This window comes from Apiospora marii (assembly GCF_038362585.1).
Source record: "Apiospora marii strain CBS 49790 chromosome Unknown utg000002l_segment0_segment0, whole genome shotgun sequence".
Lineage (NCBI taxonomy): Eukaryota > Fungi > Ascomycota > Sordariomycetes > Amphisphaeriales > Apiosporaceae > Apiospora > Apiospora marii.
Genome location: NW_027117373.1, coordinates 5327977 through 5353688, shown reverse-complemented (window position 1 = coordinate 5353688; position 25712 = coordinate 5327977). Strand labels below are relative to the sequence as shown.

The 25712-nt window shown below is 56.3% G+C and overlaps 7 protein-coding genes across 7 annotated transcripts; 2 read left to right on the top strand and 5 right to left on the bottom strand.

Annotated features, from left to right (window-relative positions):
• Positions 1–1382: 1382 nt before the first annotated feature.
• On the top strand, positions 1383–2515 carry PG985_003410 (uncharacterized protein; the record flags this gene model as incomplete). The annotated part of the gene is made up of 2 exons (XM_066823179.1): positions 1383–1736; positions 1796–2515. The coding sequence occupies 2 exons, from the start codon at positions 1383–1385 to the stop codon at positions 2513–2515; spliced, it is 1074 nt and encodes a 357-aa protein (XP_066690611.1).
• Positions 2516–2832: 317 nt separating this feature from the next.
• On the bottom strand, positions 2833–3871 carry PG985_003409 (uncharacterized protein; the record flags this gene model as incomplete). Its single annotated transcript, XM_066823178.1, has 3 exons — positions 2833–2922; positions 3058–3456; positions 3530–3871. The coding sequence occupies 3 exons, from the start codon at positions 3869–3871 to the stop codon at positions 2833–2835; spliced, it is 831 nt and encodes a 276-aa protein (XP_066690610.1).
• Positions 3872–4886: 1015 nt separating this feature from the next.
• Positions 4887–10850, bottom strand: PG985_003408 (uncharacterized protein; the record flags this gene model as incomplete). Its single annotated transcript, XM_066823177.1, has 1 exon — positions 4887–10850. The coding sequence occupies one exon, from the start codon at positions 10848–10850 to the stop codon at positions 4887–4889; it is 5964 nt and encodes a 1987-aa protein (XP_066690609.1).
• Positions 10851–13660: 2810 nt separating this feature from the next.
• On the bottom strand, positions 13661–14766 carry PG985_003407 (uncharacterized protein; the record flags this gene model as incomplete). The annotated part of the gene is made up of 2 exons (XM_066823176.1): positions 13661–14482; positions 14560–14766. The coding sequence occupies 2 exons, from the start codon at positions 14764–14766 to the stop codon at positions 13661–13663; spliced, it is 1029 nt and encodes a 342-aa protein (XP_066690608.1).
• A 501-nt stretch (positions 14767–15267) lies between these two features.
• On the bottom strand, positions 15268–15525 carry PG985_003406 (uncharacterized protein; the record flags this gene model as incomplete). Its single annotated transcript, XM_066823175.1, has 1 exon — positions 15268–15525. One exon carries the CDS (start codon positions 15523–15525, stop codon positions 15268–15270), a length of 258 nt encoding a protein of 85 aa, XP_066690607.1.
• A 1305-nt stretch (positions 15526–16830) lies between these two features.
• PG985_003405 (uncharacterized protein) lies at positions 16831–19173 on the bottom strand (the record flags this gene model as incomplete). The annotated part of the gene is made up of 1 exon (XM_066823174.1): positions 16831–19173. The coding sequence occupies one exon, from the start codon at positions 19171–19173 to the stop codon at positions 16831–16833; it is 2343 nt and encodes a 780-aa protein (XP_066690606.1).
• A 4245-nt stretch (positions 19174–23418) lies between these two features.
• PG985_003404 (GPI mannosyltransferase 2) lies at positions 23419–24943 on the top strand (the record flags this gene model as incomplete). The annotated part of the gene is made up of 3 exons (XM_066823173.1): positions 23419–23728; positions 23858–24464; positions 24529–24943. 3 exons carry the CDS (start codon positions 23419–23421, stop codon positions 24941–24943), a joined length of 1332 nt encoding a protein of 443 aa, XP_066690605.1.
• Positions 24944–25712: the final 769 nt, after the last annotated feature.

Genomic DNA, 25712 nt, shown 5'->3' with positions numbered 1-25712 from the left:
TAATCGATCACAGCATTGGTGACAGTTTCGCAGTCTTAGCATGCGGATCTGGAAACAACAATAGAGAATCAGCAACGAAAACAAGAGCCGACACCTGCAGAAAAGGCGATCATAAGCAAGCCCCAGCTGAAACAGGCGCGGTCGACCCAGCATGCAGGAAATTGATATTTGTATTCTGCTCCTGCTAATTAGCAGAGTCTTGGCCCGCCAGGGGGACCAGACATCGCACCACACACCACCACAGCCCAGGCTCCCGGGACCGAATCCAATCGCATCTGCATCGTGTATGTGCGTGTGCACCAACCAATAGACATCGGTCGCAGGCTCGCCGCATCGACGGCCTGGAACGTGTTGCGTATGACGTGCCGACCGGCGAAAGATGGACGGAGTCTGGTTCGTATGTGCCACCTAGCTACAGCCGCCATTGAGAACCAACATAACTTTCTTCCTCATTAGAGAATCGTAGCAAACAGGGCCCATCTCGGCCGTCTTACACAGTGTGTAACGGACAGATGATGAGCGGTAGTAGTCATAGGCAATTTGCAGCGACCCAAGAGCACACGACACGTTCGCTGCCGAGCCCGTCGCGTCCCCACAAGGCAGGGCTTGGGCCCCAAGCTAAGTGGCCCGTTGCCGGCAGCGGCGGGGGGTTGAGAGGGGCCAAGAGGTCGATGGGGTTTTGGGATCCTAATAATATTGAAAACCCCTGCTAGGGCTGACTGTAGCGTGTCGTGATAAGCGCTGTCCGGGTATTCATTTGGGATGGTGCTGCTGGAGTCCCGCGTCCTTTGCAGGGGGGCAACGAGGGAACAAGCAGCAGGCCGGTCCAAGCCCCCTGGAGAATGGGTGAGGGACCCATTCATTGGACCCATCTGCATACCGCAAGCAGCAACCTGGCCCCCGGTACTCTGTTCTGTTCTCTGCGTCCCCCCCATCCAAGCGTTGAAAGCAGCAAAAGAGAGCCGGCCAGTATGTTGTACTGTACTGTAGAGAGGCAGTGAGGCACAGCACGCTGCCAGGGCACCTGGGGGGCCTGCATGATGTGAAGGGCAGGTCGGATGGGGGATCCCAAGCTGAATGTGTATTAGCAGCCATGGGCCTGGGGCAGAATCCTTCATAATCTCTTGTATGCGGCGTCGACGGGCTATTCGCTCTCTTCCACTTTCTATTTCGTGCTTTTACCTGTCTGATATGTACGGTCAATACATGTCGCGTCTTGCCCTGCGCCGCAACTAGACCAATCCAAACCGTCCAGATATTTGCCGATATACCCACGCCTGCGGTGAACGGACTATAACACTGCATTGAAACGGATACCAGCGAGGAACAAGGCGGAGGAGAACCGATCAACGACCCAACAGACACCGGCCACGAAACCAACGATGGCCAGAGCAACCACAACAACAAGAGCCACAACGGCATCAGCGCCGTGGCGAACTCTCGCCCTCCTCTGGGCGGCCGTGCACCTGGCCGCCGCGGCGCAAGACGTGTGCCCCTTCGACGGCGGCTGGTCGCTGCGCGTCTCGAGCACGCACTGCCCGTCGAGCGCGCCCATCGACTGCGGCAAGGGCACGCAGCAGCGGTGCTGCCCCAGCGGCTACGTCTGCGCCGGCGTCGGGCTGCAGGGCGGCAGCTGGTGCTGCAAGGAGGGCGAGGACTGCCTCGCCCAGGCCCGCGAGTTTCCTAGGGGTGAGTCCATTTGCTACATACTTTATATATACCGACCGTGGTTGGGGGTATACCGTAAGGAAAAGAGGAATAAGCTAACGAGATCCGACGACAGTGCCCCAACCAGCAGTGGACCCTCTGGGGCGGCAACACGGGCACCGTCGACGACGGCGCCTGGTGCTGCCAGCCCGGCTTCAACGGCTACTACAAGGGCAAGGCCGGCGGCGTCGGGGGCGTCGGCTGCACCGACGCCGGCGTCAACACGCTGCCGAGCGACACCTACTTCGCCAAGACCGTCTCGACGTCCCAGTGCGTCACCTCGACGCCCGCCCCGTCCTCCTCCTCCACGTCCTCGTCGCCCGCCACGGCGACACCTACCAGTCCCGTCGCGGACGGCCAGAACGCGGACGGGTCGTCATCAGAAGACAACGAGGGGCTGGGATCGGGCGCGATCGCGGGCATCGTGGTTGGCTGCGTCGCCGGCATCGCCCTGATCGCCGGTATCATCGGATTCCTGATGTGGCGGCGCCGGAAGAGCCGGGCGGCCGCCGCCCAGGAGCTGCCGCTCGGCAGCAGCGCCGGCGGCGGGTACGCGCCCCCGTACGACGGACACCAGAAGACGGCGGCGGAAATGGGGTATGGCGCGCCCGACGGCTCGGTCAGCGGATACTCGGGCACCACGCCCGGGGGATACTACGCGCCATCCCCGGGACAGTACCAGCAGGGCGGCGGCGCGATGGAGCCGCAGATGAAGGAGAACACGGTCTACTCGCCGCCCGCCGAGCTGCACCACGAGCAGCGCCATCTCATCAGCGACCAGCGCGCCGAGTCTCACGAGATGCCTTGAGAGGGCGCTAAATGACGCGAGACGGATGATGTGATGGAGGAGGAGGAAGAAAAAGTTCGACGAGCCGAGATACCTATTTTTTTAACCTGTTAATACCCCACTAGCAAAAGGCAGCGAAACGTTTCAACTGAGAGAAGATGGCGAAGAAAGAGTCTTGATTAATTTTGTACATATTTTTATACCACCAGACCACGAATGTAGAATAGCGTCCATGATTCTCCCAATCACAGTGCGGCCTGAGCGCTCTGCAGCATTTTCTTATCGAAATGTCCGATCTTCTTTTTGCATTGGCCACAAACGCTAACGGGGAAGCTGTCTCACAAAGTCCACTTCTCGTAGTCGGGGAAATACCGATCCTGTATCCTCTCGGCATACTCCAGAATGACCGGGAACCCCTTGACCACGGCCTGCGAATCGGGCCCCCTATTTATCGCATTGATCCGTCAGCATTTGGTTCCTGGATATCGTTTGCTTTCCCGGTAGGTGGGAAGAAAAGGGGGGGGGGGAGGGGGTCAACCGCATGAATGGAAAACAAGACTTACGCCGTACAAATCAACGCGCTGACCACGAACCCAAACACAGTCGCATCCGCCTCGGTAGGCTCCTCCCCGCCCAAGACCCAGAACGGCTCCTTCTCCTTGCCCCTCCTCCTCCCCCTCCCATACTACCCCATGCACTTGTTCCGGTCTGCTGCTGCCGTCCCGGGCCCGGGTCCGGGCCTTGTCCCTCGATGCCGTCAGCAGGGCATCGACCGCCTCCCAGATCTCAAGCCGGAACGCCGCAATCTCCTCAGCCGTGTACCGCCCCGTCCCCTGCCCGTGCAGCGTCGCCACCATGCCGCGGTGGGCCAGCAGCCCGATGACGACGCGCAGCGGGTACGGCATGGCGCCGAAGATGTGGTCGCGCATCGTGTAGTAGTTCTGGGTCCAGCGTTCCCAGCCCTATGTAGAGATCACGTCAGGTCAGGCCCCAGCCGCCAACCAATCGCACATGTAAGAAAGCTATGTCACTCACGTGGTAAAAGCACAACCGATCCTCCATCATAGCCCGCACCGCCAGATCCCTCGCCCGCCCCTCCCCGTCCAGCCGCGCATTCAGATCCGACAGCAGCCCCTGCTCCGTCAGCGCCTTGATAATGAGGCCCGAGTCGCCCAGCGACTCATCCCCGCCCGTGGAGAACTCGACGTAGGGGATCTTGCCGCGGGGCGCCGTCTTGGGTGAGCCGACGGCGGTGCGGTAGGCTACGTTCCCGAACCGGAGGCGGGCCTCGAGCTTGACGACAAAGGGCGACCAGACGTGCTTGCCCGTTTCCTTCCAGCCGCGGTAGACGGTGAGGGCCGGGGTCTTGGATGCCATGGCGTTCATACTTTGTGTACACATACAGTCAGTTGACAAGAAAATAGGAATATGCCACTTTCTGTACCGAGTATTCGTTTGCAGCAGAGTGTGCTTCTGTAGCAGATTCTTGTATAATCAGACGAGAAGTACCAGTCACTTTATCAAGATAGAATCAGCAGGAGCAATCAGCTTTTATGTACATTTCCCATGCATTCCAAAGCCACCCGCAAGTCGGCCTAACGTCAGATTCCCATGGTATTGTCCGTTTGTGCGACACGCCGCCGTGCGAAGGGTGCGCCTCTGCCGCACTTTCGTAGCGACGCGAAAAGTCCGAATATGAGGTTGGATTACGCCGTCTTGGGGTGGGGGTGGTCCTAAAAATAAGCGCTTATGGCACCCGCGCAACTATGGAACAGCCTGATTGATAATGGTACTCGGGGCACCAGAGATGACATAAGCGCCCCATTGACATGAGAGTCTTCCTCGAGAGCAATATAGAATAAAGCAGAGAGGCTTTAGGCCACTTCAAGTAGAGAAAATCGGAGAGAGAGAGAGAGAGAGAGAGGGAGAGAGAGAGAGAGGCCTGGGAGACGTCGCCAACTCAACCATTGAAAGCTGGGGGGCATCGTGATACGTAATGCGTATTTTCACACTACTAATAGCGTGGTCTAGAGTGTGTTGGTAAATGATTGTATGAGTCTGGTACAGACGTGAGCTATGCCTCCGGTCTTGAGTAAGATGAAGAGAAGGCGGAGGATGCCGAGAAAGGTGGTAAGAAGAAGAGAATGGTGGCGGGAGAGCGTACCGTACAGTGCTCCGGCTCAGAAGTGGCAGAGGTGATGCCCGCATCAATGACAGACTCGGTTACTACGTTGGAATCAACGCAGTCACGATCCCATAAGCCAGTGGCTGGCAGACATTCCATGGAATAATCCGTGGAACATCGTACGAGAGTTAGGAAATCGCAACGCTTGTTTTCTATTATTCTATGCTATCTACAACACCCCCCATAGCATAGCCTCGTTACCAATACTTAAGCGAAGTAGCTCTTCCAGAGGACACCCTCCAGATCCTCCAGCTGTTCCGAGGTAAAATACTGCAGGCGCGCAAACAAGGTCAGGTTATGTTTCTTCAAGTGTGACGGGAGCTGGACCAGGACTGGTTTTATTTTGTAGGGATCGTTGCTTACCTTTTGATCTACCCCCCAGCTGTCCTGTCTTGTCTTCTTGAACTCGGACAGGATGCTCTTGGTGGCCTTGCCCACCACGCCCGGATCGCTGGCCGCGCGCCGCGCCAGCAGCGCCAGCACCTCGGGCATCCAGCTCGGCGGCGGCGTCGCGTAGGGGAACGCCTCGATCAGCGAGCCGAGTCCCAGCACCGCTGCGTGTCTCCGCACAATCTGCTGCGTCGCGTTGACCGGCGTGTCCGTCCCGGGCGCCTTCTTCTTCGGCATCGGGTTCTGGTTGAGAGAGCGCTCGAAACGGGTCTTGAGCGTGTCGATGACGGGGTTGCGGATGGCCGCCGGCGAGCATCGAATCATGCCAGCCAGTGTGGCACCTGCCACGGTCCGGACCTCGAGCTGCGGATCGGCCAGCATATCGCCCACCGCATCGAAGAGCAACTCACGCTGAGATGCATCCATGAGGAACAGCCGGCGGAAGTAGATGACTTGCATATTAACAAGCGCACGAAGCCGCTGGTGCCACGAGGTGGCGCCCTTTCCGAGCCGGATCAGAGCCGCAATGAATGGCCCGTCTTCCCCAGTCCGGAACGGGATGTTCGGGAGATGGCGGTACACGTAATATGCGAGTCTCATGAGCTCAGGGTCTTCCTTGACGTCCATCATATGCAGAAGCTGGTCTATGAAGGGGTCCGGGAAGAACGATGTCAGTTGTGTGCATTCCTGCGTCGACAGAGTGTTGTCCAGCCAGGTGAGCACCGTCTTGGAGCCAGATGTGTAGGAAGATGGTGTCTGTTGGCCAGGCGTGCGCTCGTGCCTCCATTGTTCCAGGCGAGAGAACACATCCTTGATGGTGGCGCTGAACTCCTCGTCTGGCTGGTATGGCCGGATGCCGATGCCCGACGGCGATACGGCCTTGTTCTGATCCAGAAGGGCAGAGACGTTTTCGAACGATTCGTGGTATCGGGTTCGGTATATCGTAGCGATCACACGACCAATTGCCTCGCGCACCGACTTGTAGGGGTGGTCAATGTGAGCCAGGAAGTCAGCGAGGACAGGCTTCTCGTGGCGGAAGTGCCAGCCACAGTCGTTGATGAGGAATTCGAGCAGTCCGACTTTGGAGGCTTCCTTAAAGGCAGCGTTGGACGACATGTCCAGCCGGAAGGCGCTGAGGGTCTTGACGAGTTCGGGCGCACGCCGCGGGTCCTTGGTGTCGATGACAAAGTGCAGGCATGTCATCCAGTACGACAGGTTCTCTGGAGTCAGGCTGTCCGCGAATATCTGGAGAAGCAAGGGCTGGGCAAAACCCCACGATTGATCCTTCATCTCCACGGGATCATCCGCTGAGCCGGCAAGCATGGCACCCAAGATCTCTGACGTGGCGCGGTGTTGATGCTTATCAGTACCATCGCCGTAGACCTCGGTCGTCAATGCCTTGACGTCCTCAAACGTCAACTCTGTTTGTCCGTAGTTCATCAAGTCGAACACATGCATCAACAAGATGACGACGGGGCTACGGAACCGATCCGACGACGAATCGCGCGGCTCCTGCTTCAGGTAGTCGAAGAACTGCTTCAGCCAATCCTTTGTGAGCAGCTTGCCAATCTGCTGTCTGGCAGCAATCTCCACGTCATCGTATTCGTCGAAGCGCTTGGGCTTGGTGCGGAAAGCATTGAACTTCTTGCCCCAGGCAAGCCAACCGGCATAGTCGGAATCCACAAAGTACTCGGCGCGATCTGGATCGGCAAAGCTGTCGAGGAAGTTTCGGGTGAACTGAGCGTCACCTTTCTCCACCGGCACGACGACCTTGTTCACATCCTTCTCCTTCTCCTCCAAGTAATCTCTGTAGGAGTGGTTGTAGACGGCGCGCTGGTCAATGGCAGCAAAGACATTCGAGAAGGCCGTCAAATAACTACTTCGGAGGCCTGGGTGTGGGTCATTGGTGCCTCGTGTCACCAACTCGATGAACTGAGGAGGCGCAATGGAATCGAACCGAACACAGAGGTTGGTCGTGAAGATGACGCATCGGCTGGCCGTCTTCCAGTGCGATTCCTTGGATATCTCGATGAGCTCGAGCCCAAGGGCAATCTTCTTCTCTTCGACCTTTCTGCGCCGCTCAACGACAAAGTCGTGTCGTGATGCAATCACAGAGGAGCAGTCATCGGCCGGCTTGATCTGCGAAACAATATCGTCATCCAGCAGCACCATCAGCTCAAACCTCTTCCCAAACTCTATCATGGGATACAACGCGGTCGCGCCCAGGTTCTGGATCGACGTCTTGTCGACGCCCGCGGTCCGGATGTAGAGACGCAGCAGGTCAGGCGCGTACCGCCAGTCGCGGATCAGAGTCTTGAGCAGGCTCGTGAACAGCAGCGTGTACATGGCACCCTTGATGCGGTCGTGGTCCATGGCGTCCATGGCCTGGCGGAATCGCTCCAGGATCACGGGGATCACCAGGGGCCGGCCACCAATGAGCACCTTCAGCGACGCGTCCTGGGCGCCTTGGGCAACCCGCCGCACATCCGCGTACTGCGACGTGCAGGACTCGGCCAGGTCGAGCAGGAGCTGTCGGTCGATCTCGCTCTTCCTCCGAACCGAGGCATTGTGCTTCACGCGTTGCAGCTGGTACGCGTCGGCACGCTTGATAAGGAGGGGCCGAGGGTAGGCCTTGCGCAGTCCGCTGATTTTGAAGGGGCCAATGTCGGCCTTGTAGAGTCTTTGCAACCGCTCGAGAGGGTGCGCAGATCTTTCGAAACCCACATCCGTGATCCAGGTGCGGTAGGTAGAGTACAGGGCTGTGAAACAAGGCACATCGTCCTCTTGCTGGCTGTTGAGGAAGGCATGAGTCCTCGACAGCAAGCGGCCGATCTGATCGCGCATCTCATGGATACGATTGTAAAGAGGGTTTTCAGGGGTCAGCAAGTATCCACTCTGGTACTTGAACTGCGGCCGGGTTTCGTCATCCTCGCCAGCTTCTGCCAGGGGATTCTCCTCTTCATCTTCCCGGTCTCCCATCATCTCATCTCCATCGGTGTCGGCATGTCGACCATTTACACCGTTCGCGTCGCCGAACGCCCACTTAGGGTCGAACAGGATGGCAATTCCGGAAATCACAAGCCTGAGTTGGGTAAGCTGACGTGAAACTTCATCAGACCACTCCTTGTTCTTTCCTTTCCTGCTGACCGGCGCGTCATTGCCCATGAATACCTCAAGTCTCTCCATAGCGCCCAGCGCTTGCGACTGGAACAGCTCCACGGCAAACTCCAGTTCTGCCGGCAGGGGGCGATGCCATCGGATGGTGAGATCAGCTGGCGATGTGGACTGGCCCCAATCCTGCACGTCCAACCCTCGCTTGATGACTTCGGGCTCAAACAGGGCGTTGTCGATAGGGTACGTGGCCGTGAGGTTCAGCAACAGATGGTGTATGTAGTTGCTGATGTGGATGGTAGGAAGTCCTCGGCACTTTTCCTGCATGTATTTGGCAATGTCGAAAAGCTCGGTCTTGTACTTGAGCACTTCGGCACCCACGTGGACAACACACATGCTCAGGATACTAACATGCCAGACAAGGGCACGGTCACGGGGCAAGACTTCAGTGCCACTACTCCGATCCGACGCGGCTCCGTTGTAATCAATTTCATTTCGAATATTGACGATCAGCATGGGAAGGAAGATCTTGAGGGTTTTCTCCGGGTTCACTTTGCAAAGAGCATTACAAATCCACGCCATGGCATCACGTGCTTGATGTACAACGTGAGTGGACACGAAGGTCGACAGCTTCTCCAGGGCCATGTCAAACAGTTCGGGAGAGAGGGACGCAAACAACGGTGTCAAAGCAGCCGGCAACGTGTTGATGATATTGTCTTCTGGAGAGCCAGACCGCAATTGCGAAGAGTCCGGCAGGTTCTCGAGCAGCGTGAAGACTTTGCCGAGGAGGGCCAGTATGAACTCACCGAAACCCGCCGTGGACGAACGAACGATATTTGCCTCGTCCTCGTCACTGAGCTCGTTCTTGTAGTCGATCTGGACCTCCTGGCCTTCCCTCTCCATACGCTCCATCTCGCCCTGGACCCACTGCATCGCCAAAGTCGTGTCGTGCACATCGGAATTCTTCTTGGTGAGATCGACGAATGGAATGCTGTACGCGACACTCTGGATGAAGTTCAAAGTGTACTGGGTCTTGTTGAGATCGTTGGCATCGATGCCGGGTAACGCCAGGGCAAGCAGTGCCGTGATATGGCATCGGAAGCCCTTTTGCCGCGACATAATGTTGGCAATCATCTGTAGCCCACAGAGACTCGAGGTTGTGCGGTGAACCTCGACAAGTCCTTGCAAACTCGGGTAGAACCTCTGGAGAGCGCCGGGAAGCATCAGATCCGGCTCGAGGTAGGTCAGGTTCTGAAGCGCGCCGAAGTACATGTTGGTGACCTTGGTGCTCTTGCCGAAGAGTCCCATGAAGGTGACTTCGCGGAGGCTCTTGACAAACCTGTGCTTGAGCGCTGCGTTGAGCCTGCGGTCGGATGGAGTATCTTGCTCGCTTATCTGTTCCTTGTTCCATCGCGACACGAACATTTCCGTCAAATAAAAAGTCATCTGTGCCAACATGGTGGTCCACGAGCCTTGATTCGACGGATGGAAGAAGGTGTCGATAGACTCCAGCAGCCCCTCGAGACTGTGGAGAATGGAGCCGTCCTTCTCTAGACACTGGGGAGAGAGGGACGATACGACCCAGCGAGCAATTGTATAGGAGATGGGGTGCTTCTTCTTATCCTTTTCCAGGAAAATGCCCATGCCCGAGGAGTAGTCCAGGGACGTATACGGGGAGTTGGCCTGGCCAACAGGGATCTCGGTGAGGCGGAGGATGGCCGTAAAGATAAGATCGGACTGCTCTCGAGTGAAGATGCCGTATTCGTTAAAGGGGACATGTCGATATGTCAGGTAGTCTCGGGCCATGCGCGAGAACATGTCGAGGAATGTGATATCGAAGACCTTGGACCTGGTCATCAAGGACCACAGATGGAAGAAGGTCGGCACGAAATCGGACGGCTGCGACTGAGGTGCGGTAGGAGGGGCGGGGGTCGTGGGCATGAGGATGTTGAGGGTGCCGACAACGATGTAGGCATCTTGGAGGTCCGAGGTGCTGAAGAAGGGCAGGATCTCCTCCAGCATTGCCCGTCTCTCGCTCGGGTCGAAGTAGGTGTAGGATTGGAGACAGAGCTTCCACAGGTGCTTCAAGCCTCGTCTGCGGGCGGAATGGTGGGCAGGGGCTTCGCCAGGAAGCACCAGGGCCCGGATCTCTTTCCACAACGGCTTCCAGTCCAGCGTCAGGTCCTCGCCGGGCTTCAAGAGGTGTTTCCGCCTAGCCAGGGTCGAGACCATCTTGGAGAAGCGATCGGCAGCGGCGCCATCGAGGCCCGGGGCCAGAGAGAGATGGAAGTAGAGCCTCGCCAGCTTGGCTCGGAGGTCCCTGGGCATGTCGAACTTGAGGCTGAGCCATCCTGACAGCTGGCGGGTCCAATGCAGGGCGCCCGGGGAGAAGTCTTCTGCCTTGATGGAGATGTACAGCTGCTTGAGGATGCCTTGCAGGGCGGCGTCGCGCTGTGCCTCCTCCTCGACGGGGTAGGGCAGCAGCTGGAAGTAGGAGAAGGTTCGGGGTCGGTGGCGCTTGGAGGTATCGTGGGAGTCGGCGTCGGGGGTGGAGGGGAGGCCCGGCGATGTGGCACGAGAGATGGGCTCGCCCGAGGAGCCGAAGGCGCTCAGAAACTGGGCGGCCCCCGACAGAGCTCCAGCGTTGGACAAGTCGAGATGGTCCTCCATCGCGTAGATGCAGCGGGATGGAGTGGTGTTTGTGTGGAACGAAGCTGCTGTTTGCTCGAGGGGCCTCGTTTTCCCTGTCGGAAGTGAAAGAGTTCAGATAGCTGCAACCATTGGGGGGAGGGTTCGAGTGGGTGTGGTCAGTGTCAGGCAGCTAATCCAGTGACGTCGTTAAGCTGCTGGCCGAGCCGAGAGGAATTGAGAGATGGGCGAGAGACTTCAGAGCGTCGACACTCGTAGGAAATTCAATTGATGGGAGAGGGTTGGTCTGGTCGGGTTGGGTCTGGTCTCGTGCTGCTGCGGCATGAGCACTTGTCAACTAACTTGTTCTATCTTTTGCTGCTCAGGTTCCGATTGATGGGATGTAACAAGGCTGGGCAGTGCAGTGCAGTACAAGTGCAGCAGCGGCTCGGTTGGCGGTTGGCGGGTGGTTCGTTGGATGTGGCCCTGCTCTGCTGCTTGCTTTGCTTGGTGCTGCTTGCTGCTTGCTAACAATGCGATTCAAGGGCCCAGTGTGTTGACTGGGGCCTTCTGGACCTTGGGTGGGTCGCGTGCGTATCGATGATGGAGAGGGGCTGGAGCTATCGGATGGAGCTACTGCACCTACCCGCAGTTGTGCCCCTAGCAGTAGCTGATGAAGCTCTGACCTATTCGACCCTCCTTCAATCACCACATTGAACGTTGGAAACGGGCTTGCAGGCATATACGCATACGCATGCCTTGTAGCCTTGGATGGATACGGCAATAGTATGTAATAGGTAACAGGGGTAATTATTTGTTACTTTCTCTACTGTAAAGGAAAAAGATGAGAGAAGGTCAATAGGGACGGCGAAAAGGAAAGAAAGGTACGGAGTAGGTAACCTCTAGTAGGAGAGGAATCAGAATCGTGCCACAACTTGAGGAATAACAGCAGGTCTTTAAGTACTTGAAACCGGCAGAGCAATGGGCTTGACTCAAGCACAAGGCTTCCATTGGGCTTGCGAGGCGAGTTTCGAAGTGTGCGAGCTAGGTGGCTAACACTACATATTGATCTTGACTTGGGGCTGGCCATGTGAGATGCAAGGTGGTGTGGTATGGGATGGGATTCATCACTGCAGATGTGCCTAATAATATCTCCCGTGGGTTAATTAATCCCTCTCTCCTTCTTGCGTGTTCACAACACCCCGCATGCTACATATGTTGGATGGATGCCAGCAACTCACATGAGACTGCAGCCAACACGATTGCAACATCTAACAAAGACCGTATGTAGCAAAAGGTATCATCTTACTGAAATGCCTATGCAATTCGTATGTAGCTAGATACCGCGTACGCATGTCTTGCCTAGGAGACACATTGGTGGCTTTTCCTTTTTCTGGGTAAAGATGCTAATGTTCAGCTGCATCCCCGGCCGCCGCCCCCAGCCCACTCACTACCAGCACCCTGGAAAGAGTGAACCCTGAATGTGCGTGCAGTCGCCGAGTCCATAGCTCGGTAGCTGCACCGCACCACCAGGATCATTTGATGGCCGGGCATGGGCTTGATGGGGTCACAGGCCTCTCTCTGCACACACAGGCTGCGCAACGCCAATGGCAGCCTTGTCGCAACCTGCACGTCCCACTTGCCGGCTTGCTCCTGGCCCATTGGGATGCCCTTCCGGTAAGCTCCCTGTCATTTGGGGCATGCGAATCCGCCAATGCCATCACTTACATGCTTAATTGTGAAACTCGCCGACTGAAGCTGATGTGATTTGTAGCTTGGTTGACATGGGAGCCGATTGAGATGATCCCCAACATACAGTCTAAGCTGTATGTCTACAATTTCCGTCACTGAAGTAAATGGCGACTCGGATATCCGCAAATGCGCAACATCAGGTCATGTAATTGAGAACCTGTCGCGCCTATCCCTTTCATCCAATTGAATGATACCTGGCTGCTAAGTATACTGCTATCGCAATACCACGAGCTAGATAAGGCAGCAACACAGTCGTCCCGCAACTACGTAATCGGAGAGGTTGCCTCATGTCCGTCCACGACTCAGCGTGTGATCGCCTGGACTATGTTCCATCTATGATTCCATCGACTTCCTTATCTAACACATCAGCTCGCGTGATCAGATAGGTGCACGCCAGGCTGTCTTTCAATGAAACCCAAGGATAGCTTATTTGGTACCATCAAGCCACGACCCAACGCTCAGGTCCCGTTGATCGTCGTCGTTCGGATCGGTCCGAGTCAAGCACGGGAATTCTACCGTGATGCCCACGGTCAATTGTCCAGCCACTTGCCACCAAAGGCCAAGATTCCTATGATCACTGTAACTTGGCCAGTGGCCTTGCACCGTAGCACCCTGCCACTTGGGAAAAGCCCACGCTATTGAATAAACCCGTCTTCTATGGCCCTGAGAGATCGTATCACAAAGCCCTGTGTTTCTTAGACCGAGGTACATGCGATAGCGAAAGGGGCATACTATATTTTCCATTTCCAGAGCAGTAAATAGCCCAACGACGGAGGTTACAAGGTATGGGGTACATCTCGAAATCTAGATATCTCGATCTCGGCAACAGCACAGCAGGAGGCAAAAGAAAGAAAGAAAGAAAGGGGAAGGAAGAAATAAGTCAAGTTGAACTGTGTTACACTATTTCTAAGTGATCCAGAGCCCTACCGATTACCCAAGCAGGTCAATTTACATGACTCAAATGCACCGTCTATTGGAAACCCCCCTGTTCCTCTTTACAGAACCGCGAATCCAGTCCTCCATCTCAAGTGCCACCCGCGCGGAGTCCCATACATATCTCCTACCCGACCACCCCATCGACCCCTCGTACCCAACCCCTTTTACTCCCTCTTCTTGCCCCCAAACCGATTCGGCAGCCCGAACCACAGCAGCAAAATCACCCCCAGCAGCGCCAAGATGATGGGCTGCAGCACCTGGACCCCCTTGGCCTGCGCAATGGCCCCCACGGCGAACGGCAGGATGGCCGCGCCGCTGCCCCCGAACGCGGCCGCGAACCCGATGGCGCCCACGTGCAGGTGGCGCGGCAGCAGCTTGGACATGGCCACGATGGCGGCCGGGAACAGGGGGCCCAGGAAGAAGCCCTGCAGGCCCACGGCCACGGCCGACACGATGAACTGCGGCACGAGCCAGAAGAGGAGCTCGAGGGCCATGACGATGGGGAGGTAGATCTGGGCCGTATGTGTCAGATTTGTGGCAGATGATAGGGAGAGGGGGGAAGAAAGATCATCCTCAGAAGAAAAAGAGGAACGGAAAGGAGTACTCACACTAATCGCCAACTTCTCCCCCAACCGCGGCGTCACGAACCCCAACACCACCCGCCCGACCGTGATGCCCAGCCAGAACCCCATGGCCGTCATCCCGCTCGCGAACTCGGCCCCCTGCCGCACCTGGATCATGAAGACCACGATCCAGCCCCCGAGCGCCACCTCGACGCCGACGTAGCCCAGCAGGAACAGGGCGCACAGCCAGGTGACGCGCGCCGACGGTCGCGTGATCAGCGCCTCGCGCAGGCTGCCCCGGGGGCCCTCGCCTTCCTCACCCTCCTCGCCGTGCTGCCGCGCGATCGAGGCGTGGTACGCTGCCGCCGTCGAGGTCCAGAAGCCGGCGACGGAGGTGAAGATTTCGAGGCCCGCCAGGCCGATCTATCACCGGCAGACATACCTCATCAGCAAACCCCGGCGAGTATCAAGAGCGGGAACAAAACGGGGAGAATACTTACCATGATGTAGTAAAACGTGTACCACGGCAGCTTAGCGTTAGCCACCATATTCGTCGCAATAAGCGGCGAGAGCACAGCCCCGAGCCCGTAAAAGCCGTGCAAGAACCCGAGCATCTCGTTGGCGCGATCGAGGTTGCCGACCCAGGCGTTCCAAGCCGCGTCCGCGAGGCCGTTACCGAACCCGGCGATCATGAAGGCGATGACCATGACCGGGTACGGGGGTGAATGGCGATCTTGACATGTTTCGTCAGCATGATAATAGCCCCGTGATTTGGTTTGAGAGACTCATGTGAAAGAGAGGAGAAAAGAAAAGAGAAAAGGCCTACGATGATATACGCCAACATGTGGCACCCCGACGCGATCCCGCCCACGCCCCGCTGCCCGACGGACCGGTGCAGGACGTTGTTCAGCAGCGCCGAGGCCGTGTAGCCGACGAACGGCGAGAGGAAGATGAGCGAGACGATTGTGTACGAGAGGCGGTAGTATTGTTCAATCTGGTACCCGACTTGCGTGAGTCTCCAGGCCTGGTCCGTATATACAGAGATACCATAACTTTACTTACATAGTGAATCAAAGCCTACACAAACCCAAGAATCATGTCAGTCAAACGATCGACGTACCCTGCCCGGCCGGAGAAGCCAGAACAGCCAGTGAGTGAGCTGAGTATAACGGGCGGACTCACACCATAAGCCGCATCATTCGCCCCCATCACGATGAACGACCAGAAGCATGCCCCGATCTTGGGCACGTTGGTCTTGGGGTAGTTCCAGCGCTGGACCACCTCAGTCGCCGTCGGCGGCGGCGAGCCCGGCTCCTGGTCCTCATCCTGCGGGAGGAGGACTCGGCGGAGTCCGGGAGCGGCTGCTGGGCCTCCTCGAGCTTGGAGTGCGGCGCTGGGATGTCGTGCATCTCCAGGACGGCCGTCGAGGAGCCGCCCGCGGCGGCGGTGGTGGTGTAGGTCGCCATGTTGGAAAGAAGATGTGACAATACAAGAGCCAAATAAGTTCGGTAAGTATATAGTCGAAAACCCAAAAATCAGGCGCAAGCCTGACCGCGACCGGGAAAGATGATGAAGCAACGGTCGAAAAGGGCACCGCTATCTTGCTTCAGTCCCAAACCCAAACGGAGGCCGAAAGTCGGGATTCTTATACCTGGCCGAGGCGGTCAAACTCGAAGACAGATAGGAAAAAACCACATATGCCAATCCCCAGAAATTGCTTGATAATCTACCGGTGAAGAAAAGCAGTGAGTCAAAGAAGAAGATGATAATATATACGACAATGCCAAGCACCTCGATCCAGACGCCGTCCACTGAAGCTTCCATGAAAGAAGGGTGCAGTTACGTATTAGCAAATTGACGTACATAGCTATGTACTTGCTTACCCCGGCCTCGAACCGGCGGCGGCCCTAGGCCTTGCCCCAGATTAGAGCTAATCAGCCATCCATGGCCAGCTCCAGATATACATAGCAGTAGCAAACCAGAAGCCGGTACTTTCCCACACTTGTGGGCAGCTAGCGGTGAATTCGGGTCCCTCGCCCGCCAGAACCCCACGATAATGCCCCGCACGGGAGAACACCGGCCTTGGCCCCAGAACTCCGCCAACCTGGTTGGACCTGTCTACTGTATCTGTCTGCCGGATGGATGATGAATGCCAGTCCAGTCATCCTTGCCTGCCCATGGTACTGTACATACAGTACGCGAACAAGCATTCGCTCGCAGAAACCTTCCCGCCCCCCGGAGAATTTCTCGCCGCTTCTGTGATTGGTCAAATTTCCCACCTCCGGTACCCGAGGTTTACACGGCGCTGGCATATCTCGCCTGCAGCTTCCCTACCTGTGACATGGTTGCGTGCTGGCCGCTCACCGGAAGAGTCATCGGCCAATGGATCGACATTCATCATGCATACCTATTCTCTAAGGTGTACAGTAGATCAGAACATGTGGCCACCCACCCAACACCCGAAAAGGAGTCAAGAATAGTTTTTGCAGTTAACAGCATTTGTGTATTCGAAGTTCGAATTTGCTACAGCCACCAACGATTGCAATATGCATGAATCACAACCCCTCGCCATCTGCCCGCCAACTGAGTGATGCATGTAAGCTACAGCTGATAAGTCGCCTATCCAACCCCACTCATCCACCCATCCATCCCTCCTCCCCTGGTACTGTATAAGCAAGCAGTGATGTTTTTTTCATACTGAAAGAGAATAATAATTCTCATCTTCAACTCGTATCTGTCTTGTTCTTGGAACGTCTGTGAAAGACCCGGTCCTACTGGCCTCGCAGCCTCGTGAACCAATTGAGCATGCTCCGTCTCTTGGGCCGCCGCAGCTCGGCACCACGACTGTCACCCCCTTCCACGCCCCCTGAATTGTTATTGCTGCTCACAACCAGCGGCTGCTTGAAGCTGGTACTGCTGGCGTGCGCATCGAATGGGTCCCCACTCTCTTCCCCCATCTCATCGTCCAGCCCGAGCGGCGACGACACCCGCCACGGCGAACTGTGATAGTATTCCGACACCACGCGCCTATGGTGAGCCCCCGGAAGCGGCTCGGGCGCCAAAGTAGGGGTGCTCGGCCCAGAGCCCGCCGCGCTACTGCTGCCCGGCGACGGGTACGTCGTAAAGTCGTGCTTCAACGTCGGGCGCTTCGGCCTGCTGCTGCTCGGCGAAGGCGTCGTCTGTTGCTGTTGCTGTTGCTGTTGCTGTTGCTCACGAGATCGGTTCCAATCTCCTCCCGGTCCCGGACCGCCACTGAAGGGGCTCGGCCCGCGCCGCAGCAGCTCGCTGTCCTCGCTAGACGGCGATTCCATCGACAGTCGGTTCTGCGCGTTACGCTTCTGCATGTACGCCGCCCCGGTGGACGTGGCTCTCCTAGGCAACGCGCCCAAAACATCAGTTTTCGATTCTCCTTCACAGCATTGGCCGCCGCCGCCGCCAGTGGTGCCCACTCTACGAGTTATGCGGTGCAGCGGGTTGCTCTTGCTCTGGCCCTGGCTGTTGCTGTTGTTGCCGAACGAAAAACTACGCGTCGGTTGCGAAGCCTTGGACGAGCTGTTCGTGCCGGAAGCCGCAGAGGCAGCCAGGCACTGGATGTTCATGGGCCGGAACTGGGCGACCCAGCCCTGGTGAAGAACGACCCAGAGCGCCGACACCTGGATCAGGGTCTTCTGCCAGTCTTCTACGGGTCGTACTGTCCGTTCCGGACGCGGCACGTCATCCTCCGGACCCAAAGTAGGCGAGCCTAGAACTGACGAAGTCGGGGGATACCGTCCCGCCGATTGAGAAACCGTCGTATACGTGTCCTGGACCTCCAGCTGGTTGGGCTTCAGCGTGGCCATGATAGGGTGCCGCCGGCACGAGGGGTCGATCATGCTGAAGGTGAATCGGTGCTCGGGGAAGCTGGAAAACGACGAGGTCGGTGATGTCGGAGCTGTAGCCGCACCACTTTTGCCGGTGGCTTTGCGGCGGGCCCATCGCGCAGTCGTGACCCTACCGAATTCATCCTCGGTCGTGAAGTCGTACGAGACGTTGCTGCCCTGGATGCGCGGCTTGGCTGTCCAAACGGTGCCGTCAGAAAGCACGATCTCGGCCATGTCCCTACCAACCGGGCTCAAAATCGCCACCAGGTCTCGCTTGTTGATGCTGTCCTCGTCGTCTTCGTCTACGGGTTCTCTGGCCGGGATGCTCAAGTCCTCGCTTTGGACCAGCATGATATCACCCACGCTCAGTTCCCTCTTGATCCTGGCCAGCCTGGGAAACCGCTTGAAGAGGGGCTTCACCAGCGCCGAATGCGCTATGGCCGAGGAAGGATACACATCGATGGTGGGTTTCGGTCGCCTATCTGCGGATACCTGTTGTGTCTGGAGAAGTAGCTGGGGGCGAATGTGTAATAACCGGTGGTTTAGTTTGGGAGCCGGCTGTGCCAGGAGGTAGGTGGTGCTTCTCCTTGATGATATTTTCTGGGCGCGGCGAGTCGAAGACCCGGCACGGCTCGTTTCGCTATCCGAGATATAGACGGACCCTTCGTCTCCGCTCATTGTTTCGTCCCTGCCGATGACGCGAAGCTCATGCTCCGCTGCTACTGGCTCATGAAATCGGACTGCGCTTTCGGGTGTGCTCGAAATCCTTCTGGAAACCAGCGGCTTTCCCTTGCTGTTGGGGGTAAGAGAAGGCGGTGAGGTAGTTGTTGTCGTATTGCTGGGAGCTGAAGATATAGGCCGAGGAGGGAGCGGCGGTGGGAATGGAGAATCTGTCTCATACGAGATAGTAGATGCTCGGTTCACCGCAGGCGGTCGATCTGCTGCGGGCTCCTGGAACCTGACAACCGGCTCCGGAGTGCTGGGTGTCCTTCGGGCAATTGGCCGTCCCTTAACACGAAGAATCGAAGATGCGGGGGCTCCTGCCGCGGTAGGGGCCACCGAGATAGGTCTGAGAGGGGGTGGGAATGCCGAGTCTGAGTTGTTGTTGTACGATATAGTAGCTGGTCGGTTTACAGGTGAAGTAAAAGTTGATCGGAGCAGGTGATTGCGTCGCGCGCCGGCTTGCCCGGCGGGTTGTGACGGTTTGTTCGAGTATTCATGTCCGTGGAGACTCGCCCCCGAGTGGAGGAACATATTGACTGCCTAAGAAGCATGCGCAAATGGCGTGCTGGCAGTTGCTCGCCCGGCAGTATGTATTGCGACTTCCTGGCAGACAGGCACGAGGTCGATCCGGCTCTTGGGGTTGCTACCTAGCAGTGGAAGGCGCAATGGTACCTGTAAGTGAGAACGGTATGTGTCGAGTGATGGTGGAGCCGGATGGCTTTCATGGAGTAATGTAAGACGGCGACTCCAGACTCGAGGACCGATTAGTCCAGCGCACCCCTCGTAATCGAATCAAACCCTGACTAGGGCGAGGAGGGTCTTTAACTTCAAAGATGGCGATGCCGGCTCACATGCAAGAAAGGGCGGCAGACACTAGTGTGAAGGAACGAATGTAAGTCGGAAAGCCAGTTTCACGACGGCCTGCAGACTGGTATGTATGTAATAGAGCAGCAGCGAAAAACAAAAGGTCCAGGGTCCAAAACACGCCTGTCAAAAAGGAGCGTAGTCGTAGCCGTAGCCGTGGTCGTAGTCGAACGGACGGGGATGGCTATGTGACATTTGAGGCTGAGTTCTCTTTGGTGGAAGCTGATGTCAGCCCGTGCCGATGATGGGGTCAATCCAGGAACCAGCTGAAATTAGGGGCTAGATCACCAAGTCGTAGGGCGGAATGGGTGGAGATTTGAGGCCCGCTGTTCTGGCAGTGCTGGGGTGCTGGTCCTTCAATGCTCATGCAAAAGCTCGATGGCATGAGTCGCCGTGATATGTGGTGTTTAATAGCAGGATGATGCGTAAACAATAAACCGGGTCGATGATGGAGGATGAGAGCAAAAAAGAAGTTGGAAGTAAGATGGCCAAAAGCAAGATTGAGCGCAGCTGAACGCGACGAACGTCGTACAGGTCAATTGGGGGCAGCAAAAAGAAAACCAGGGTTTGGTTTTTCTGGTCAGTCGGTACTGCAGCCGGCCGGTGGGTGGGAGGCTTGCAGGCGGTGGTGATAAGCGAGATGGAGATTTGGGGGGTTTTGAATGCTTGAGCTATGGGCTGTGTATCATGTAAGCGGGTTGGTTGGTTGAATGGTCGCCTACTCCGTACTGAGCGAGCCCCTACTTAAAGCGAAGCACTTGCACGCAGATCATCCACGTAGGTAAGTAAGCAGGTATGCACACACACATATATATACACACATGTGCACAATAGACTCTAGGGACGAGGTTTTTCAAATCAAATGGGAGAAAGAGAGCGGTGAGACGAGTGCGCAAAAGTAGTCGATTGCATACATACCTTTCTTTTACTGTGGAAAACCGGTCGACAAGCCAACAGCCTAGAGGGAGTCGAACAGCCGCCGCCCTTGCTGTGTCTAATGAATTTGGAGGAGAAAGGGAGGCTATCGCTTGTCAAGCGTCCGTCCACGTTTGCGGCTTGTTTGATGATATAAGCCGGATGGGCAAATGGGATGATAATGGCCAGAGTCCAGACTGCCGGTGAGGGCCAGCAGGCGTGGGATTTGGTGGTATTCTGTGGCGCCCTATTGGCCGGAGCTCAGATGTTTCCCCTCAACTCAACCTTATACTGATCGAGGGCCACCCAAGCGGGAGTCGTAAGTCGTATTTGGCGATATAAGGTTCCGAGGATGTTTCTGGCCCACGGTGCGAATGACTCTCGCCCGCAGCAAGTGGCAGCAGCCGTCGCAGATCCCAGATTGGGATAATGATAACATGCACCGATGCGGTGCGATGCGTTGCGACGGTGAGGAAGAGTGGCTTGATATGTGGTTGGTTCGTGGGCTCATAATAGTCAAAAATCAACAGGGCCGGTGGTCAAAACTAACCTAAGTACACAACCAACTAACCTTGGTGGGGGGTGATGACAGCGACTTGCTGCAGGACTGTGCAGCGAGGGCAGCGTGTGCAGGGTGTAAAGTGCAGACTGCAGACAAGTGAGTGCAGTGAGGAGTGCAGAGGAGCACAGCGAGTACAGCGCGATCAATGATAAAGCAGCGAATCGCTTTCGTTCCCACCCGTGCAGACTTTTAGGGAAACGGATGGTTTCCGGGTCCCTTGCTGGGCAGTCAGAGTAACCCGAATAAGTTGGGAGGAGGGGCCAGAATCAGTGTTAGTCGTAGTAAGTAGTTGCGCTGGCCGTTAAGGTATCGTCAGAGAGAAACACGGATCAACATGCAAAAATGCCATGTACGAAGAGCCGAGATTGCTGAGCACGTCGTTGGGTTGGCTCATTAAACACCAGCACTCCGTCGCCACACCATGGCTATTTCGCTTCTTTGGCTGCAATTTGAATGTGTGTGGCTGGCTCTCGTCGTCGTTCCGGTCGGTGGGTTAAAATGCCGCTGCGCGTCTGGAATGGCTAGGTAAGTACGATCAACTGCGTATTAGACCTGCAAGTCAGCGGTAGTTCGTCTGTAGTCACGGCCATAGCTTCGAATCCGCGGCTTCGTAGTCGTATTGTTGGACTGGATTGATAGCTGGCTGTAGCCTGCAGGCCCTCAATGTCCTTACTTGCTGGAGGGGAAAACGTCATGAATTGTACGTACGTGCATCCAATCCAGCCTTGGCAGCAGGCTCCAACTCAGCTGAACTTGAGCTTGCGAATATGATTTGGCACGTTCGTCGCGGAGCCGTTTCGCTCGAGTCTGAGTCGCGGGATACGGTTTTCTTTTGATACCACGGGAAGGAATCGAGGGCAAACCAATGCGATGCCAGTACAACTTTCCGCCCCGAGTCGAACCTTAGGGCCTGGGAAGCTGGAAGAAAAGATGATTGATTGATGTCATCTTGTCATCAACGAAGATGTTTCTACTTTTACTACAAAACTTGTTTCGGGGCGGACGGCTTTCCATCTGGCTGAATCGCCTCTGGTTTCTTGCATCATCGCATCAGCTGCCAGAGCGCAGTCGGGTAGTCGGACAGTTCTCTCGGGTGTTTCGTAAAAGCCGTCCTGGTCGGCCAAACGCTGATCAATCTGTCAGCTCAGGTCTTGCCGGCTCCCGCGAATGGAACTCCAAGTCGACCTGACTGCCTGACCTGACCCGGAAGACCAAAATGGCGGGCAACAATAGTCTTCTAGAAAAATCGCATGACCCTCGTTCCTCATCCACCATCATGGTCCAGGGCCTCGCCTTTTTGGTGTTGCTGCTAACCGCATCCAACGAGCCAACTTCCTCCAGCTCAGCCGTTCCCCCACTTCCAGGGGCACAAAGACTGGAAAGTCCGAAACCCGTCCACCCTCTGCTGCCAGACCTCTGCCTTCCCTGCAAAAACACAAAAGCACCCCTTGCTTCCCGCACCGCTACTACATACCATCAGAGGCGCTATTACATACCATAAGCACTACGCATGTGCGCGACACATATGTTGTACAATGTCTGCATGCACCTACACTGCCGACGTGCCGAGGTGCAACTTGTGCAGCTCACAGTCGGCCAAGTCATAGTGCAGTTGCTGTAACCGCTGTCCTGGAATGGATCCGACGACTAGGTCTTACATATGTGGTTCATCCCAAGTCCTATTTACTGTAATACATAAATGTCATCGTCACAAGGTGATGACATCGAATCTATCGCTGTTATGCCCTCCCTCGCTCTGGAATCTTTTCTAAATGGATGATGATGCTCCAGAGCCTCCACCAATATCCGCCCTGCCATGAACCAGCCTGTCCAGAAATAGCCCCCTTTGGTTCCATCAATCTGCCCTCGAGCACAGCCACCCGCGCTCATGGCCGATTCGAGGAATCGTCCAGATTCCAGATGCCAATGAACGCACTGCGAGAGGTCGGTAATGTAGCGTTTGCGTGGGCCCAGGCCCATGTGTCAAGCGTGTCAAGCTTGCGCTGCTCAAGCACCGAAGTGGGGGCTTTTCCACGTTTCTGCGGATCTTAGCGGGAGGAGCAGAGCTGTTCTGGTTTTTTTTTCTTAGCGGGCGCCCGCTACATGCAGCGTGATACCCCCGCCCCGACTTGGACTATTTCCAGGCTAGCTGCATGTAGCTCAGGTGTCTTCTGGTCGAGCCTACAGCACAAGGCTGCGGACGGCCGTTCAAGCTTCGGAATGCATTTGATGCCCACAAGAAAATTAGGAAAAGGGACAGGATACTACACCGCGACTCGACGACCCGACGAGCCTCGATTCGTTTTCGGGTCAATCAATAGATCCATCTTATCTTGCCCATTCCCATCTGATAAAGCGGCATCGGCAATTGCGCGATCGACAAACCAGCGGGCAAGCAGGCCATCCTGAGTCGATTCCAGGCCCTTCCTGGCGCCATGCTCATCTCATTCGGCCACGGCGAGGGCCAGCAGAGCCAGGCCCTGGTCCGCGCCTTTGTGATATGGAAGGCCGTCCTGCTGCTGGTGGTGGCCGGCAGTAGCCTCGGCGGCCCGCCCTACGACACCTCCACCACCCTCATGTCCCCGCGCGCCCTAGACTTCAACGAGTCCGCCCTCGACCTGGGCACCAAGTTGACTCGCTGGGACGCCATCTATTTCGTCCAAAATGCCCGTCGCGGCTACCTTTTCGAGCAGGAATGGGCCTTTGGCTCCGGCATGCCCTTCCTCATATCGACCGTCATCCGAGGTAAGTCAATTTTTGATTATTACCCCCTCCCCCATTCTTTGCCCTTTTCTCCTCGGCTGTCGCGCCTTTCATAGGACAATGTCGGAACCAAAGATTGATGATATGTTGCTTACTCCTTCCCCTCCTCAGCACTCGCCTATCTGGGATTTGAATCAGCTGGCCAATGGGAATCCCTGGTCGGCACCTGCATTGCTCACGCATCGCACTTGCTGTCGGTTCTCGTGCTGCACCGGCTCGGGCTGAAAATCTGCAAAGACCCCAAGACCTCATTCGTGGCGGCCCTGTTGCACATTGTGTCCCCGGCCGGCATTTTTCTGTCCGCTCCCTACCAGGAAAGCACCTTTGCCTTGCTCTGTTTTGTGGGCTACTTGCTCTTGGCAAAGGGATGCCTCGGACACTCCCGGTCCATCCGGAAGGATGCGGCCATCGTGAGTTCGGGCATCGTGTTTGGCCTCGCCACCCTGTTCCGCAGTAACGGTTTGCTGAGCGGCGTGTCCTTTGCTGTATTCGCTCTGGCTGAGTTGCACCGCTTGGTTATAACATCCATGAGCCTGGTCAACATCCGGCGATTGGCTGCGCTCGGGGTTGGCGGTCTATCCGTGGCGATGGGCTATTTGGTCCCACAGACCATTGCTTATCAAACATTCTGTACCGAGCCTTCCGTGACGGTGACACTAAGACCCTGGTGCCAGAAAACTCTGCCTAGCATCTACACCTTTGTCCAGGAGAAATACTGGTAAGTCCGAGTCCGATCGGATTGCTTCGTGCCTTGCGCTTCGTGCTCACATATCTCTGTCCAGGAACGTTGGTCTGTTCCGGTATTGGACACCAGGTAACATCCCGCTCTTCTTCCTGGCAGCCCCCATGCTCTTCCTGATGATGCGGTCCGGTCTGGCGGCTCTTCGGCCTCGGCGTGACATGATGCCCGAGGCGAGGTCAGCTGCTGCTGTTACTCACCAGGCACCCCAGAATTTGTCGCTGTTTGTAGGTGCCATGGCTCTGTCGCAAGTGATCCTCACCACGTTGGCCATCACGACCTACCATATCCAGATCATCACCAGAATAGCATCGGCATATCCCGTCTGGTACTGGTGGCTGGCGGGCCAACTCGGCCAGAAGTCGACTGCTAAGTTTGGTGGTGGCGTCGTCGTGTACATGGTCATGTACGCTACCATCCAGGGGGCTCTCTTCGCTTCCTTCTTGCCCCCGGCATAAGAGTAGCAATATGCATAGTTAGCTCTTGAAATGGATACTCATCCGTGCGTGTCCTCGCCCGAGGAGTGAATGCTCAGTGTCCAGTCTACACGTCGCAATACCGCATCACCACCACTGTAAACTAAATCGCAACCCGCAACTCCCACAATCAAGTGGAAGCAACTTAGATATGGTGTCGCGTACTAGGTTTATATGTTCACTCCTGGGGAATTTGTGATCATGGTCTTGGTGTTTTATTGCTTTAGACCTTGATATATTCACTGCTCTCTGTCACACACGCACACCCAGCTAATCATGACCTGCCTTTCTCCTCTACCACCTAAAGATGCAAACTGATTGTCAAGGTTTTCTTTAAAGTGATTGTGTCCGCTGTCATCTCCCACCTGGGCATTTGGTACTTTTCTCTCCTACTAGCATAGCCTCACAGCCTCTGGGTCTTCGACCTCGCTGCGAGTAGCGTGTAGCCTTGATCCATCTCACCACATTGATGTTCGTCCCAGCACCCGAAGGGCTCGCTGGGATGGCGATCTGCTATTGAACCTAGTCACAGCGCAGCGGAACACGTCGCGTGGCTAACAAACAGATTTCATGCCCCCATGGACTCCCATTACTGAGCCGAGGAAGATCCTTCGGCTCCGTCGCAAGGCGGCATGCAGTATATACCAGGTTATAACGCAGGTGGCTTTGGGACAGGCTGGTTCGTGGAGAACGGACGTCTTTGGTGGAATATGGAGAGGTGAAAGCCCCTTTGAGTCTAACCTTCACTGTG